The 15,481-nt window shown below is 32.2% G+C and overlaps 1 protein-coding gene across 1 annotated transcript; it reads left to right on the forward strand.

Annotated features, from left to right (window-relative positions):
- Positions 1 to 261: 261 nt before the first annotated feature.
- Positions 262 to 1,599, forward strand: LOC134705669 (carbohydrate sulfotransferase 11-like). The gene is made up of 2 exons (XM_063564389.1): positions 262 to 273; positions 724 to 1,599. The coding sequence occupies exons 1-2, from the start codon at positions 262 to 264 to the stop codon at positions 1,597 to 1,599; spliced, it is 888 nt and encodes a 295-aa protein (XP_063420459.1).
- Positions 1,600 to 15,481: the final 13,882 nt, after the last annotated feature.

A 15,481-nucleotide genomic window follows, 5' to 3' on the forward strand; every position in this document is an offset into this window, starting at 1 on the left:
ATACACTACAAGGTATAGAACCACTTATTCAGGCCCGGTCGAAAAGAACATAGACAGGTAGTACATATTTTGAACATATATAAATCAAATGAAAGCTTGGGGACTTCGGATCACTTTAGAACCCATGATGAAAGCTTCTTTTGAATGATAAAGAAGTACATGTATATGAAATTTTAATTGGAGGGCACAATTGTCCCATTGTTCAGATCAGTAGTACCTGTTTTTGTACTATCATTCTTATGGGAACCAGTACACTCTAATATGCAATTAAAGGTAAGTTAACTTGATACGCCACTTTATTTGAACTTAAGGCAAAGTAGCCATTACTGCTTGAAGTTGCAGAATTTATTATAGAAACAATGGGCTATGAACAAGTGGTTGTATACCTGCAAAGTATATATTTTTGTAGATCGAAACAACTTAGAAGATCATTTCTAAGATTGCCGTTGTTTTTAAGATCGTTATATATGATGTTGTTATTGTTTTAATAGCGACATTTTAATTGTATTTGTCATATTAAATGTGTCATCAATTAAACTATTATGATTATATAATTCTAAACGCTTCTTTTGGATTTCAAACACAACATATCCGTAAGAGCTTGGATGAGTATACATAAAGTTTCGTCTTTAATTTGAACATATTCATGCTACCCTTTAAGATGATACCCAATTTGGAAGACTTTGATTGCTTTAAAATATCTTTATTAAACTTTCATTTCAGCACTGCTATAATTCAACATTGGACTTTAATAAGTTTAAAGTGGAAATCAGAAAAAGATTTGACCACATGCAAAGAAAATGTAACAAATTCGAGAAAAAACGAAGATCGGTACATGCTTTACCTAAGCACGTCTTAGGTCGTATCATTGTGAGCGATAAGTATCGTTTCATGATGTGCTTGATTCCAAAAGTATCTTCTACATCATGGAGAAGGATATTTTTACAATTATCGGGAAAATTTACAGACAAAAGATTACAAACACTAACCAATCGTGCCGTGTTTTATAGAATGTACAAACATTATAAAACATTGCAACATTACAACAAGAATGAAATCGATTTTCGATTAAAAAACTATACAAAAGTAGTTTTTGTTCGCAACCCGTTTGAACGAATATTATCAGCATACAGAAGTAAATTCGTGAACAGTAATCAATTCCATAAAACTTATGGTACCCAAATTATATCAAAATTTAGACACAATGCTACAAAGCGTGAGAAGAAAAGAGGAGACAATGTTACTTTCTTAGAATTTCTAAAATATATAACTATGACTAAGAATCACAATTTCCACTGGGCAACATTCTGGAATGTATGCGCTCCGTGTACGATCAACTACGATTATATAGGGATGTTCGATAACTTAAAAACGGAGTCTGCTGATTTTCTCCAATATATTGGCGCCAAAGGAGTTAAATTTCCAAGACGAGCTTTGTTCTATAAAAAAGGCAAGACAACAACAAAGGTTACAAAGAAATATTACTCCCATATACCAACAAAATATTTAGCAGCTATACGAAGAATTTACAAAAAAGATTTTACTTTATTTGCCTTTCCGAATTCGGCCATTGATAATTTAACAAGTAAAAACACTTAAGAAAGAACATACAAGCAAGTCTAGAACTCAATCTAATGAGAATACTATTCTATGCGCACGAGCACGCTTCCATTAAGTGCCAAATTCAAAACTGCTGAAGGTTGGTGGAAATGTATCTACAAGCCTGTATTTCGTTACTAGGGAGATCATACTGATTGTATACATTTATATTTATGTAATAAACCCATTCAAGTTTATATTGTTAAAACTTCATTTTGCAATGGTTATATTTACTCGTAGATGGTTGTCAACTTTTAAAGAAAATATTGTATTGAGGACTTTCGAATTTGACAGACAAAAATATTTTACAAACGATCCGCATAAACTCATCGATCCTTTAAAGAAACTTATTCTAGAGGCTTCCAAATCAATTACATCTTTGAAAAAAAGTGTTTATCGGTAGAAAAATATTAATTTGATTATCAATTTAAATAATACCCACTCAACTAAATACTACATATGTATTTTATACAGATAATAATGTAAATTTGCGGTCCTACAATCTGTCGATACCTATATTTTAGCATTGCACTATGTCAAGTCTTCAACATCTAATAACATCTTGACACAAAATCTATTAGGTGTGAACTGATTGATATTTTAGTCCAAGATACATGATTTTTTTGTTTTATCAGTTGTTATGAGCTTGTAACTAGTTTGAGAAAACTCTTATGTATGTTCTTCGTGTCTTTGTTTTTGTTAGTTACTTTAGTCCTTTTTTCGATCAGATGAGTGAAGCCCTTTTCAAATGATTTTTGTCTGTTATATATTCCTTCGTCGGCGTCTACATGTACGTTCAGTCTTGTTTTTTTTTTTAAAAGTTTTCTATACACCAATAAAATTTATCAAACCTTTATGGAATTTATGAACTTTGGACAGAAGCATGATTATGATCAAGATAAGATACAATATCCAGAGAAAAATTTTAAGATTTTTCGTATTTCACTTAACATGCTTTTAGAAACAACTAGTAATATTTTCTGTCTCTGAATAACTAACACCAAAAAAAGTGGTGCTCACCGAATAACCCGCGTATTTAATTTTCCGGTATTTTACTTAATACATAGACCTAGGTTTTAATAGTTATCATTCAGATTCAGTCTGAGGTTAGATTTTTCAAGCAGATGTCATATGACGAAGACATAATCTTTTAATCAGTTCAAAAAGTCGAAAATAAACCGACATAGCCATGACTAAAAACGGAATAGACAAACAAAGAACACAAAACACAACATAGAAAACTAAAGATTATGCAACATGATTCCCACCAAAACATGTTAGTGTACACTTTGTTATAGGTCTCATTCGGTAGGTCACAATCGAGAAAAGAGGACGGGATTGTATAAACATCATTAGGGACATGTCCGCTATCTTCTGTGCAACAGATATTTCATAACGGTCAACCAACTCGTGAAGGTGTCAGACCACCAATTACTCCGTCCAATTTAGAACGTATGTAAAAGTAGACCTACTCTGACACAAAATAGTGCTTTTGATGTCCTTGTTTACTTAAACTAACAAACAAATTTGCAGAAATGAAACTTTTGTTGAAAGATAAATATATCTAGATCATTTTGAGCCAAAATTTACTTGTCTATGAGTTTGCATTAAAAATTGAGGATTAATGCGCTCCATAGTATGCTAATTTTAGATTTCCAGAAAACCAGGTTTTTGTTTTGGAGTACTTCTATTTAAAGGTCAGTTATTTTGTTAGAAGGCTTTAAAGGTATGCTGAAAATTGGCATGTAGAAAGCTGAAACATGTACAATTCAGGATATACCTGGTTTCTATGAAGTTAAACTTAAGGTAAAAATTTTAGAAAGCTGTGAAAATTGCAAAATTTGGTTGAACAGATAGGGATTTATAATTGGTGGTCTGACACCTTTAAGAGAAATGCGGTGAAACCCAAAATTCAGAAAACAATTGATTTTTTGGTCTTAACTGATTATTTGAAATAGTAGTAGCCACATTTTAATCTTCTTGGGGGTAAAAAGTCACATATTGCAAATTTGGAGCCGTAAACCTGAATTTGTGCTATTTTTAGCTTTTCCACCCTGACAATATGCTTTCATATAAAAAATGTTATAAATTGTTATAAATGCACAGTAAGTTGTTTCTGTGGTGTTAAACATTAAAACATAGGTTGATTACTACCCCAAAAAAAATTGTTGTCATGAAGATTTAATGAAATTATTTGATTTTTACCCCTTATATCATTGCAGCATACCATGTATATGGCAGATAACATAGCCTGATATAAACACTGCATAAACTAACAAAAATCTCATTTATTATCTCAAATGAAAGTTTTATACCTTAAATTTTATTGACTGATAGTAAATAAAACAGTTAGATGGCCAAAACTGCACTTTTGATCAGTTTATATTCACATTACTGACACCAGGTGTAAAAAAGGGGGGTCAATATTCCTTGATTCTTCAATACCTTTGATTTTTTACTAAACTCATTGTAAAAATTGTGGAAAGTCTTTAAAGCAGTAGAACAAACAAGGAACAATCAACAAAAACTGATCTTGACATTGAAAGTTTATGTACCTCTAGTCCAAAATGAGATTTTCAAGTATTTTCTATCAAAGGCTTACATTACAGTCAGTTTAAATTGAGCTGTGAAATTTGTAATATGAGTCGCATTATGCTCAGAAAGGATTTTTTTACTACAAATTGACTAAGGATTAAGAAAAAACAAAACAAAAGATTTCTGATCAACTTTTTTTGCTCTTTAGGTGTCAGACCACCAATTACTCCGTCCAATTTAGAACGTATGTAAAAGTAGACCTACTCTGACACAAAATAGTGCTTTTGATGTCCTTGTTTACTTAAACTAACAAACAAATTTGCAGAAATGAAACATTTGTTGAAAGATAAATATATCTAGATCATTTTGAGCCAAAATTTACTTGTCTATGAGTTTGCATTAAAAATTGAGGATTAATGCGCTCCGTAGTATGCTAATTTTAGATTTCCAGAAAACCAGGTTTTTGTTTTGGAGTACTTCTATTTAAAGGTCAGTTATTTTGTTAGAAGGCTTTAAAGGTATGCTGAAAATTGGCATGTAGAAAGCTGAAACATGTGCAATTCAGGATATACCTGGTTTCTATGAAGTTAAACTTAAGGTAAAAATTTTAGAAAGCTGTGAAAATTGCAAGATTTGGTTGAACAGATAGGGATTTATAATTGGTGGTCTGACACCTGAAGGCGTCCGTAAAATTTAAGAAGGGATGGTTTTAATTTTAATAGTTGGGACTCTTGGTCTAATAGCTTCGTTGTGATCAGTAAACCTCTATCAAGGAAATCAGGGTAGAAAATGATGTACACAGTGAAAGTATGTCTGCATTGTCCTAAGCATTACGTTATCCCTAAATTGCAACACAATGATATTATTACACCTGTAACATAGACTACTTTTTATAAATCATCAACACAAATTTCTAGGAATAATAAAAACTATTAAGATGTGACATAAGACAATCAGGCAGTCATATAAACTGTTTGACATTGGTAGTGTGTGGATTACCTTTTTTTTTTTTTTTTGTCTCAATCCTCCTCTTTTAAAATAATTATCAGTGAGTAACAAATGGTAAAGAACATGTATTACAACAACAACCAGTGCAGCAAAAGTACAGAACTATTTATTAATAAAATTAACGGTACCAATTTTCTTGCACCAGATGCGCATTTCGACAATATATGTCTCTTCAGTGATGCTCGTGACCAAAATATTTGAAATCCAAAGCTTATATAAAAGATGAAGAGCTATAATCCAAAAGGTCCAAAAAATATAGCCAAATCCTTGAAAGGAACAGTTTCATAAATAAAAAGAAATATACTGTAACAAAAATGTTCCCACTAAATGAATACAGATTCAAAGTACCCAATCAGCTTATATGAAAACATGCTGCCCAATAAATTTCAGGAAATCACAAACAATACTGTGAAACGTTATAGTGGGTCATGCCAATAAACAAATTTGAGTATTTGTATAACGTATTGCCAGATGGTATAGATCTTTGTAATTCAATTCCAGCTTTAACTGATATTTTGGATAAATACCCTTTACCTTGCTGAAAAATTAAACAAGGTATGAGAATAATAACTACATACACAAGAATATTATTACTTCCTGTACTAAAATATCTTAATGAAAAGAAAAAATTTAAAACAATTTATAAAGTTCCTGTTGTTTTTTTAAACTTTGGAACATGAGTAACAATTCATCCTCTAGCATCAATGCACAAATCAGGATGTAACTGTGTTCACTGAAGCTTTATTCACCTTACATCACCCCAAGTTTGTGATGGGGTTCGTGTTGCTGAGTTTATAGTTTTCTATGTTTGGCCTTCTAAAGTATTATTTGTCTGTTTGTCTTTTTATTTTTATCCATGGCGTTATCAGTTTTCGATTTATGAGTTTGACTATCCCTCTGGTATTTTTCGTCCATCTTATACTTTTGTAGACGAATTGCGCGTCTGGCGTATATACTTAAATTAGTCCTGGTATCTATGATGAGTTTATCTATTAAAAAAAACCTTCCAATGTATATGTCAATATTCACAAATGAACTGATAATAAGGGTTATTCTCCAGTATGCATTAGTTTTGAAAATGTGATAGCTAGTTTGGTGATATTAGTAAGTGCACTGTGACAATAAATTTTAGATTGATATCTGTAATGACCAACACAAAATTGAAGGGTGCAGTTATTAATTGAAACTCTTTCACTTTCATGTTAATTGAGTGGAATGTCTTTGATAAAACTATGGTCATACCTATAGACTCTTCACGTCCACCAGTAAAACCTTTGCTTGTCGTGCATTTGTTTAACTGTGCGATATGTATGAATATGCAGCAAAGACCGGCGGAATTAGTTATCAAAAGTACCAGGAATATAATTTAGTCCTGGTATCTATAATGAGTTTATTTACAATCACTGGGTCGATGCCACTGCCGAGGGTATCACAAGCCCAGTAGTCAACACTTTTTGTGCTGACATGAATTGTCATTGATATGTTTATATTTATAAATTTACTGTTCACAAATTTTTTTAATTGTTTGAAATACTAAGTCTTTTCTACCTTAGGCACAGATCTACTTAGCTGTATTTGGCATAACTTTTATGAATTTTGGTTTTGAAAGCTCTTCAACTTCGTACTTTATTTGGCATTTTAAACTTTTTTGAATTCTTTAGCATGATGAGTTTATTTAGTACGGCGGACGCGCGTTTCGTCTACATAAGACTCATCAGTGACGCTCATCTCAAACTAGTTATAAAGCCAAAGAAGTACAAAGTTGAAGAGCATTGAGGATCCAAACTTCCAAAAGGTTGTGCCAAATACGGCTTAGTTAATCTATTCCTGGGACAAGAAAAAATTCAAAGTTTTAGAAATAGGAAACTTATAAAAATGAATTGGGATGATAAATCCAAAGGCTCGATGTAATGTGAGTTCCATACCATCTATACATTAAAAGAACCCATTCAAAAAAACATCGTCAAAATTTCGACCTCTTTAAAACAAACCATCATTTTTTTGGCCGTTCATCCCAGTCGACAGACCTTTTAGATCCTTACTTTTTATGCTAGGACTATAACAATAGTCCCAGTATTATGTAAATCCGGTAGCACTCTAATGAAAATGTCAGAGTACACTTTTTTCCACAAGCACTTGTCTCTGAAAAACAATTTTATACCTTATGAGTTATATTTTTTAAGTACATATAAATGGAAACATATTTTTAGAAACAAATACCTGTATTTTTTCTATGTCAAGTAAGAGTTACATCTAAGTTTAATTGACCCAGTATCGTGACAGTAATTACATTCCGCTCATTTTATCGCTTGAAGAATGTCTTCATAATTGTAGAAATGCTACTATATGCAATTTGTTGTATCTTGATATCATTTGTGCACAAGCATGCCTTGATAGAAGATTTATTATGGGTAACTATAAATTTATGCATACAATTCTATCACACTTTCCACAAGTGAGTTCGATCACTTTGGTGTCTATTTTCAATATGCATAGCATATTCTGATCTAGTTCGTCACGTTAATTAAGATTGAGGTTCTGAGACTCTTTTTACAAACAAAAACTTTCTCAAAAGTCATTATTAACATTTCAGTCTAACTTACGATCAATTTTAATCGTAAGATATGTTTTATGAAAAAAGTGGCTGGACTATACAAATGACTTTTATTTGACGTCTAGGATTTTTTTGTCGAGACTGTGACTTTTGTTGCAGAAAACTCGACATAGGGATCGTGATCCGGCGGCGGCTATGGCGGCGGCGTTGGCTAACTACTTAAAAGCTTTATATTTTAGAAGATGGAAGACCTGATTGCTTCATGTTAATTTCTCTCTTATTATGAGTACATATTACTATATTGTGTATGTGTGTATCTTGCAAGGTCCTCATGCTCGTCAGAAATTGTTCACCTGACCTTGACCTCATTCCATGGATCAGTGAACAAAGTTTAGTTTTGGTGGTCAAGTCCATATTTCAGATTCTATAAGTAATAGGTCTAGTATATTCGGTGTATGGAAGGACTGTAAGGTGAACATGGCCATCTGGCAGTTGTCATCAGACCTTGGTTATAGTGAAGTTTTTGTGCTTTGGTCTCTTTTTCTTATACTGTATGCAATAGGTCTACTATATTTGGTGTAGGGAATTATTATGAGGTGTACATGTCTAGCTGTCAAGTTCTATTTCAAGTTTTGTAATTTCCTAATCTATGGCGGACTTGTATTGTTTCAAAATCTATGACTGATTTTTTTAATTGGAGAACAAGGCAGAACATATGCGGTCAATGATTTTCGTTAATTAAAGTGGCTCAGGCGTTTTAATTAAAATCCATAGAAGTTTTTAATCACTGTCAAAATGAGGTTTTTATTATGCTTTTTTTCAAAAATATAATAAAAGATTGGGTCATCTGACTTTTTTTTTCTCTATACATGTTGTGCAAAATTGGTAGATTTTGTATAGATTATGCATGGACAATTTTTTTTTTTTTATAAAAACAAAACTACAACATAGAGTTTTAAGATAAAATGGGAGAAGATAGCTCATATGACATGCTTTCAGATAAGAAAAAGAAAAAATGGGATCACCAAATTTGTTATCTTGCTACATATTAAAATAGGTAAATTCACATCACTTTCTATTATAAAATTTGTAATTACAATTCTGTATTCTTGAACCGACGTTTCTATTATCTGAGTTATCTCCTTTACCATATAAGTAATCTCCCCTTTCTTGGCAAAGTTGGAAAAAACTACTCTCAAAAGATGCACATTTTATTCTAAACTATAGGAAACGTAAGATAAAAGGAGCATGTCTAGAAACATCTGTGGAATAAATATTTCTTAATGGTCAATCAAATCGTGATGGCAACCATGAAATTTCCTAATATAGTAGAAGTAGTATTATATACCATATCAAAGAGTTCAGGATTCACATGATGTGCTCCGGTAAAAAAGGCATTCCATAATCTGTGCATGGTACCTGTTTAATCCCTTTATTAAATAATCTAGTATAGAACTGATATAAATCTCTGATTTTTAAACTATACAAAAAAGGAAAATTCATTTTAAGAACAGCTCTTTCTGCATGACATTTGTAATTACAATTCTGTATTCTTGAACCGACGTTAATTTACATTATTACCCACTATTCACCTACTACAAACATAAGTTCAAGTTAGGAAGATCTGCATACACTTGGTATAATAACAAAAATCTTATATTCGAGCGTCACTGATGAGACTTTTGATGACGAAACGTGCGTATAGCGTAAGTTTAAAATTTTAGTCCTGGTATATATGATGGGTTTACTTACTATAACATTAGAAAACGATTTGCTCGTGAATTTCAATTAGGAGATAACTGTATTGTATTTTAAGCTAAGACGGCATCAATTGGGGATTTGATGGTCGCAAATTAAGTCTACTGGCAACGTGTTAGCGAGGACACGAATTTCGACGAAGTATCCATTTCCTGAAGAATTAAATTCAGACTTTAACAAACCACGCAAAATTCTTAATGAAAACACAAATTTTCCACAATTTTCCCGAATAAAAGAATCACCAGTATTTACCTATTCCAACACCCCTTTAAGCTAGTACTATATTCTTAACCACCATCCCACCCCAACATCCTCCTTTCCTCAGCAGAACCATGACAGAGGATATTCGAGTAGGGGCGAACGCGTTATTGTGAGAATAGATGCAATTTCTGTCATTCATAATGCATCGTTAGTTAAGAGGGACGAAAGATACCAGAGGGACAGTCAAACTCATAAATCGAAAATAAACTGACAACGCCATGGCTAAAAAATATTTATATGAATTCAGTTGTTGCACATAATAAACCTTGTATGATAATTAAGCCTCTGGTTTGTATAATCAAAAACAAAACTATACAGTAAACCTTTTTCTAATGTCAAGAATTTGTGTTTACTTACTTGTATATAACATGTAAAGCCGAATAGTAAACCTCACAATGTTTTCAATGATGATGCCATTTCTTTCTAACACAAGCGATGCAAACGACTAAGCGCGCACATGTTTTGATCATTTTTTTCTAACATACGTTTTCAAGCAAAGTTTGAATAAACTATAACAGACTTTGCACTCGCTAAAAATACGTCTACAGTTTGTCGTACGTCGTTTGTTAGTACAAATTTGTTTATAACTTCAACCTTAAATTTTAGTAAAATTATAAGACTACATTGGAACAATCGGCAAAAGACAAACAATACAGTGAAATCTTCGCCTTAGTGCCTATAATATCGAATAAACGCAACAAAAATATAAACGAATAACTTGCTAAATCAAGGCAATAGATGGGAGACTTCTGGAAAGGGACGTACATGCTTTAACAGTATCAGCAAAAAATCTCAAAACACTGTTAGTAATAATCTTAAAAATAGGCAACACTTTCATACATATGAAATAGAAAAAAAACGGTGTAAATTCTTGATATGTATTACTATGTTGGTTGAGGGATCACATTTAAATATAACCGTGTAATAAGTCTGTTTACTGACCAACAACTTGTGCATATATTGTTGAAAGTTTAAAACAAGGTCAGTAAACACTGTTTAAACGATGTATTTGTTTCTACATTTGTAGCGTTTGGCAAACGATAACAAAACGCCACACAATGTTTACAAAATTAAGGTTATAAAGTAATGCACTCTTACACCTCACAAAACAAAATAGCATGATATTAGAGTATTCATCAAAGTACAAAATGTAATCGGCCGTAGGCACTTCTTCATTTTGTAGACTGAAATATTGGGATCATGCTGTCGTGTATATTTGAGGAAATTTGATACACATGTTGCCATTTTAACTGTGAAACAAATGTAAAGAGAAGAATTCTGTTTCATTTGAAAAGATAAATTACCACGTCAGTAATATGACAGTTGTTGTTCATTTATTTGATGTCTTTGAGCTTTTGATTTTGCCATTAGATTCTGGACTTTTCGTTTTGAATTTTCCTCCGAGTTCAGTTAATTTACTTTTTATATTTCAGAAATGGGCACCAAAAAGAAGTTGTTTTTATTACTGGGAAGTTTGGTATTAATATGTTTTACTTTCGCGCGCATTTGACAAAAAGGACGTTTAGAGAAATGAGAAAGGCAGGTAATTTTAAACTTACTCATATATAACTGCTTATTTAATTCTAATTTTATTTTCACACCGCTACTCTGCACGTTATGTGCCCTCAGCAGTGTCGATAACGTTCAGACATTCTTCATCTAATATAGTGTTCATGTATATAAACAGTCATTGGGTCTATCGAGAAAAAAATATTGTGACAAGATATATGCTACGGTGATCAAGTATTGCGATATATGGTCGTGAAAGATCTGTTATGGGAGTCTCGGACAGTGAAGGAAATCGTACCGAGAATACACACACAATGTCATGCATTGAGTCATAAAGACAAATTAAACAGAAAACATATTTTGTCTATCAAAATGGTTCAACATTATTGGTATATAGAAAATCTGAGTATAAAATATCTCCGTTTTTACACAACTACAGTAGATATGGTAGACACATTGCTCTTCAACATTTGAATGACATGAAAAAAATGCAAACACACATGGTTTTGTTCATTATATACGAATGACAAAATTACTAATCTCCGAATAATTTCGTTCTTAATTAACAATTATCGAGACAAACAAATACATGTAGTTATTGAATAAATTGAATAAATTTTTGGATATCCTTTGGTAAATAGATTTGCCTTTAATGTTTTTTTTCGCTACAGTTGTTTAATCAAAGTTTTGTATGGCAAAGTCGCCGAAATTCAGATAAATTGCTAAAAAATATTTTTCCAGTTGAAGAGAATTCGTCACTTTCCAGCAGATCGGAGGAAAAAGAAGTATTTAAAATAACAAGAAAGTATCAGGTGTGTATCATTGTAGCATGGCATTACTAGTATATTGAAGAATGGGTAATGTCAGCGAAGCAGCGATCTAACAACACACAAAACCCATCCCCTTCGTATATATTGTCTGACAAGAAGTAAATGAAAACCTAAAGAATAGTTTGTCTTGAAAAGTACTAAAATGTTATCTATACATAAAAATAGTGAGCAAAATATTATTAAATACATAATAGTCAGTTAAAATATAAAATGAAATAATAAAAAAACATGGAACAACAATTGAAAAGGTAAATCATCATTCGAACTGTTGACTGAATTGGGATAACTGTTTGTTCTAAATTTTACTTTAAACATTTGATAAGACATATTTGAATGTTTTATACATTAAAATCCTTGATATTGATTGTGATCTTTAAAAAACATATTGACAACCTGTCTTGGTTTAGGACTATTTTGAATAGTATGCAATATGATAGCCGTTTGCTTTTTTCTGTACGGTTATTGTCTCATTGACCCATTCCCCAATTCCATTCTCAATTTTATTTGGTGATTGTGCGTTATTAATCGATGAATTGATGCCTCATTGGCATCTCCAAATACAAATATTGTCTTGTTGTCTCGTTGGCATCCAAACTACAAATCTTGTCTTGGTGTCTCATTGGCATCCAAAATACAAATCTTGTCTTGAGGTCACATTGACATCTCCAAATATAAATCTTGTCTTGATGTCTCTTTGGCATCCAAACTACAAATCTTGTCTTGGTGTCTCATTGGCATCCAAAATACAAATCTTGTCTTGAGGTCAAATTGACATCCCCAAAAAGAAATCTTGTTTTGAGGTCACATTGACATCCAAAATACAAATCTTGTCCTGAGGTCACATTGACATCCAAAATACAAATCTTGTCTTGAGGTCACATTGACATCCCCAAATACAAATCTTGTCTTGAGGTCACATTGACATCCCCAAATACAAATCTTGTCTTGAGGTCACATTGACATCCCCAAATACAATTTTTTTCTTGAGGTCACATTGACATCCAAAATACAAATCTTGTCTTGGTGTCTCATTGGCATCCCAAAATACAAATCTTGTCTTGATGTCTCATTGGCATCCCAAAATACAAATCTTGACTTGAGGTCACATTGACATCCAAAATATAAAATATTGTCTTGAGGTCACATTGACATCCAAAATACAAATCTTATCTTGGTTTGTCTTGATCCCCAAATATAAATCTTGTCGTGAGGTCACATTGACATCCCGAAGTATAAATCTTGTCTTGAGGTCACATTGACATCCAAAATACAAATCCTGTCTTGAGGTCATATTGACATCACGAAATATAAATCTTGTCTTGAGGTCACATTGACATCCCGAAATATAAATCCTGTCTTGAGGTCACATTGACATCCCGAAATATAAATCTTGTCTTGAGGTCACATTGACATCCCGAAATATAAATCTTGTCGTGAGGTCACATTGACATCCAAAATACAAATTTTGTTTTGAGGTCACATTGACATCCCGAAATATAAATCCTGTCTTGAGGTCACATTGACATCCCGAAATATAAATCTTGTCTTGAGGTCACATTGACATCCCGAAATATAAATCCTGTCTTGAGGTCAAATTGACATCCCGAAATATAAATCTTGTCTTGAGGTCACATTGACATCCCGAAACATAAATCTTGTCGTGAGGTCACATTGACATCCCGAAATATAAATCTTGTTTTGAGGTCACATTGACATCTAAAATACAAATCCTGTCTTGAGGTCATATTGACATCCCGAAATATAAATCTTGTCTTGAGGTCACATTGACATCCCGAAATATAAATCCTGTCTTGAGGTCACATTGACATCCCGAAATATAAATCTTGTCTTGAGGTCACATTGACCACCCGAAATATAAATCCTGTCTTGAGGTCAAATTGACATCCCGAAATATAAATCATGTCTTGAGGTCAAATTGACATCCCTAAATATAAACCTTGCCTCGAGGTCACATTGGCATCCCCAAATATAAATCTTGTTTCGAGGTCACATTGACATCCCCAAATATAAATCTTGTCTTGACTGAAGTCACATTGACATCCCGAAATATAAATATTGACTTGATATCTCATTGGCATCCCCAAATACAAATATTTTCTTGATATCTCCAAATATAAATCTTGTCTCAATGTCTCATTGGCAACCCCAAATATAAATCTTGTCTTGAGGTCACATTGACATCCCGAAATACAAACCTTGTCTTGGTGTATCATTGCCATCCCCAAATATAAATCTTGTCTTGAGGTCACATTGACATCCCGAAATACAAATATTGTTTTAATGTATTGTTGACATCCTAAAATACAAATCTCATTCGAGCTCTATAGCAGATCGCAATACAAACTGACAAGATATTGATAAATAATATTAAACAGCCAAGTATACACCTTTGGAGATAAATAAGAAGAGAATTTGAAAGAAAATATCATTATTTATATTGTCGTTGGTTTTATGATTGGTATAGATGAGTGTTGTTATTGTTGTAATAGTTACATTTTATTTGTTCTTGTAATTTTGAATGTGTCATTTATTAGATTATTATTGTATAAATCAAAAATCTCTACAGAATCATGGGTGGGTTTTTTTTAAACGCTACTTTTGGACTTCAAACACAAAATTTCCATAAGATCTTAGTTGTGTAGTGTCGTCTTTAATGTGAGCAATATTTTATGCGACCCTAAAAGATAATAATTGTTTTAGAAGATTTGATAGGTTTAAAAATATCTTTAGGAATCTTAGCCCAACTGACAAGTCTCTTTCATTTCAGCACTGTTATAATTCAACATTGGACTTCGATAAGTTTAAAGTAGAAATCAGAAAACATTTGACCACGTGCGAAGAAAATGTGTCAAATTCGAGTAAAAACGAAGATCGGTACATGCTTTGCCTAAGCACGTCTTACATCGTATCATTGTGAGCGATAAGTATCGTTTTTTGATGTGCTTGATTCCAGCAGTATCTTCTACATCATGTAGAAGGATATTTTTACAATTATCGGGAACATTTACAGAAAAAAGATTACAAAAAATAAACAACGTGCCATGTATCATAGAATGAATAAACATTATAAAACATTGCAACATTACAACAAGAATAAAATCGATTTTCGATTAAAAAATTATACAAAAGTAGTTTATGTTCACAACCCGTTTGAACGAATATTATCAGCATACAGAAGTAAATTCGTGAACAATATTCAATTACATAAAACTTATGGTACCCAAATTATATCAAAATTTAGACCCAATGCCACAGAGAGTGAGAAGAAAAGAGGAGACAGTGTTACTTTTTTGGAATTTCTAAAATATATAACTTTGACTAAAAATCACAATTTTCACTGGGCAACGATCAATTACAATTATATGGGGATGTTCGAAAACTTAAAAACGGAGTACGCTGATTTTCT

The sequence above is a fragment of the Mytilus trossulus genome, chromosome 2 (assembly GCF_036588685.1).
Source record: "Mytilus trossulus isolate FHL-02 chromosome 2, PNRI_Mtr1.1.1.hap1, whole genome shotgun sequence".
NCBI lineage: Eukaryota > Metazoa > Mollusca > Bivalvia > Mytilida > Mytilidae > Mytilus > Mytilus trossulus.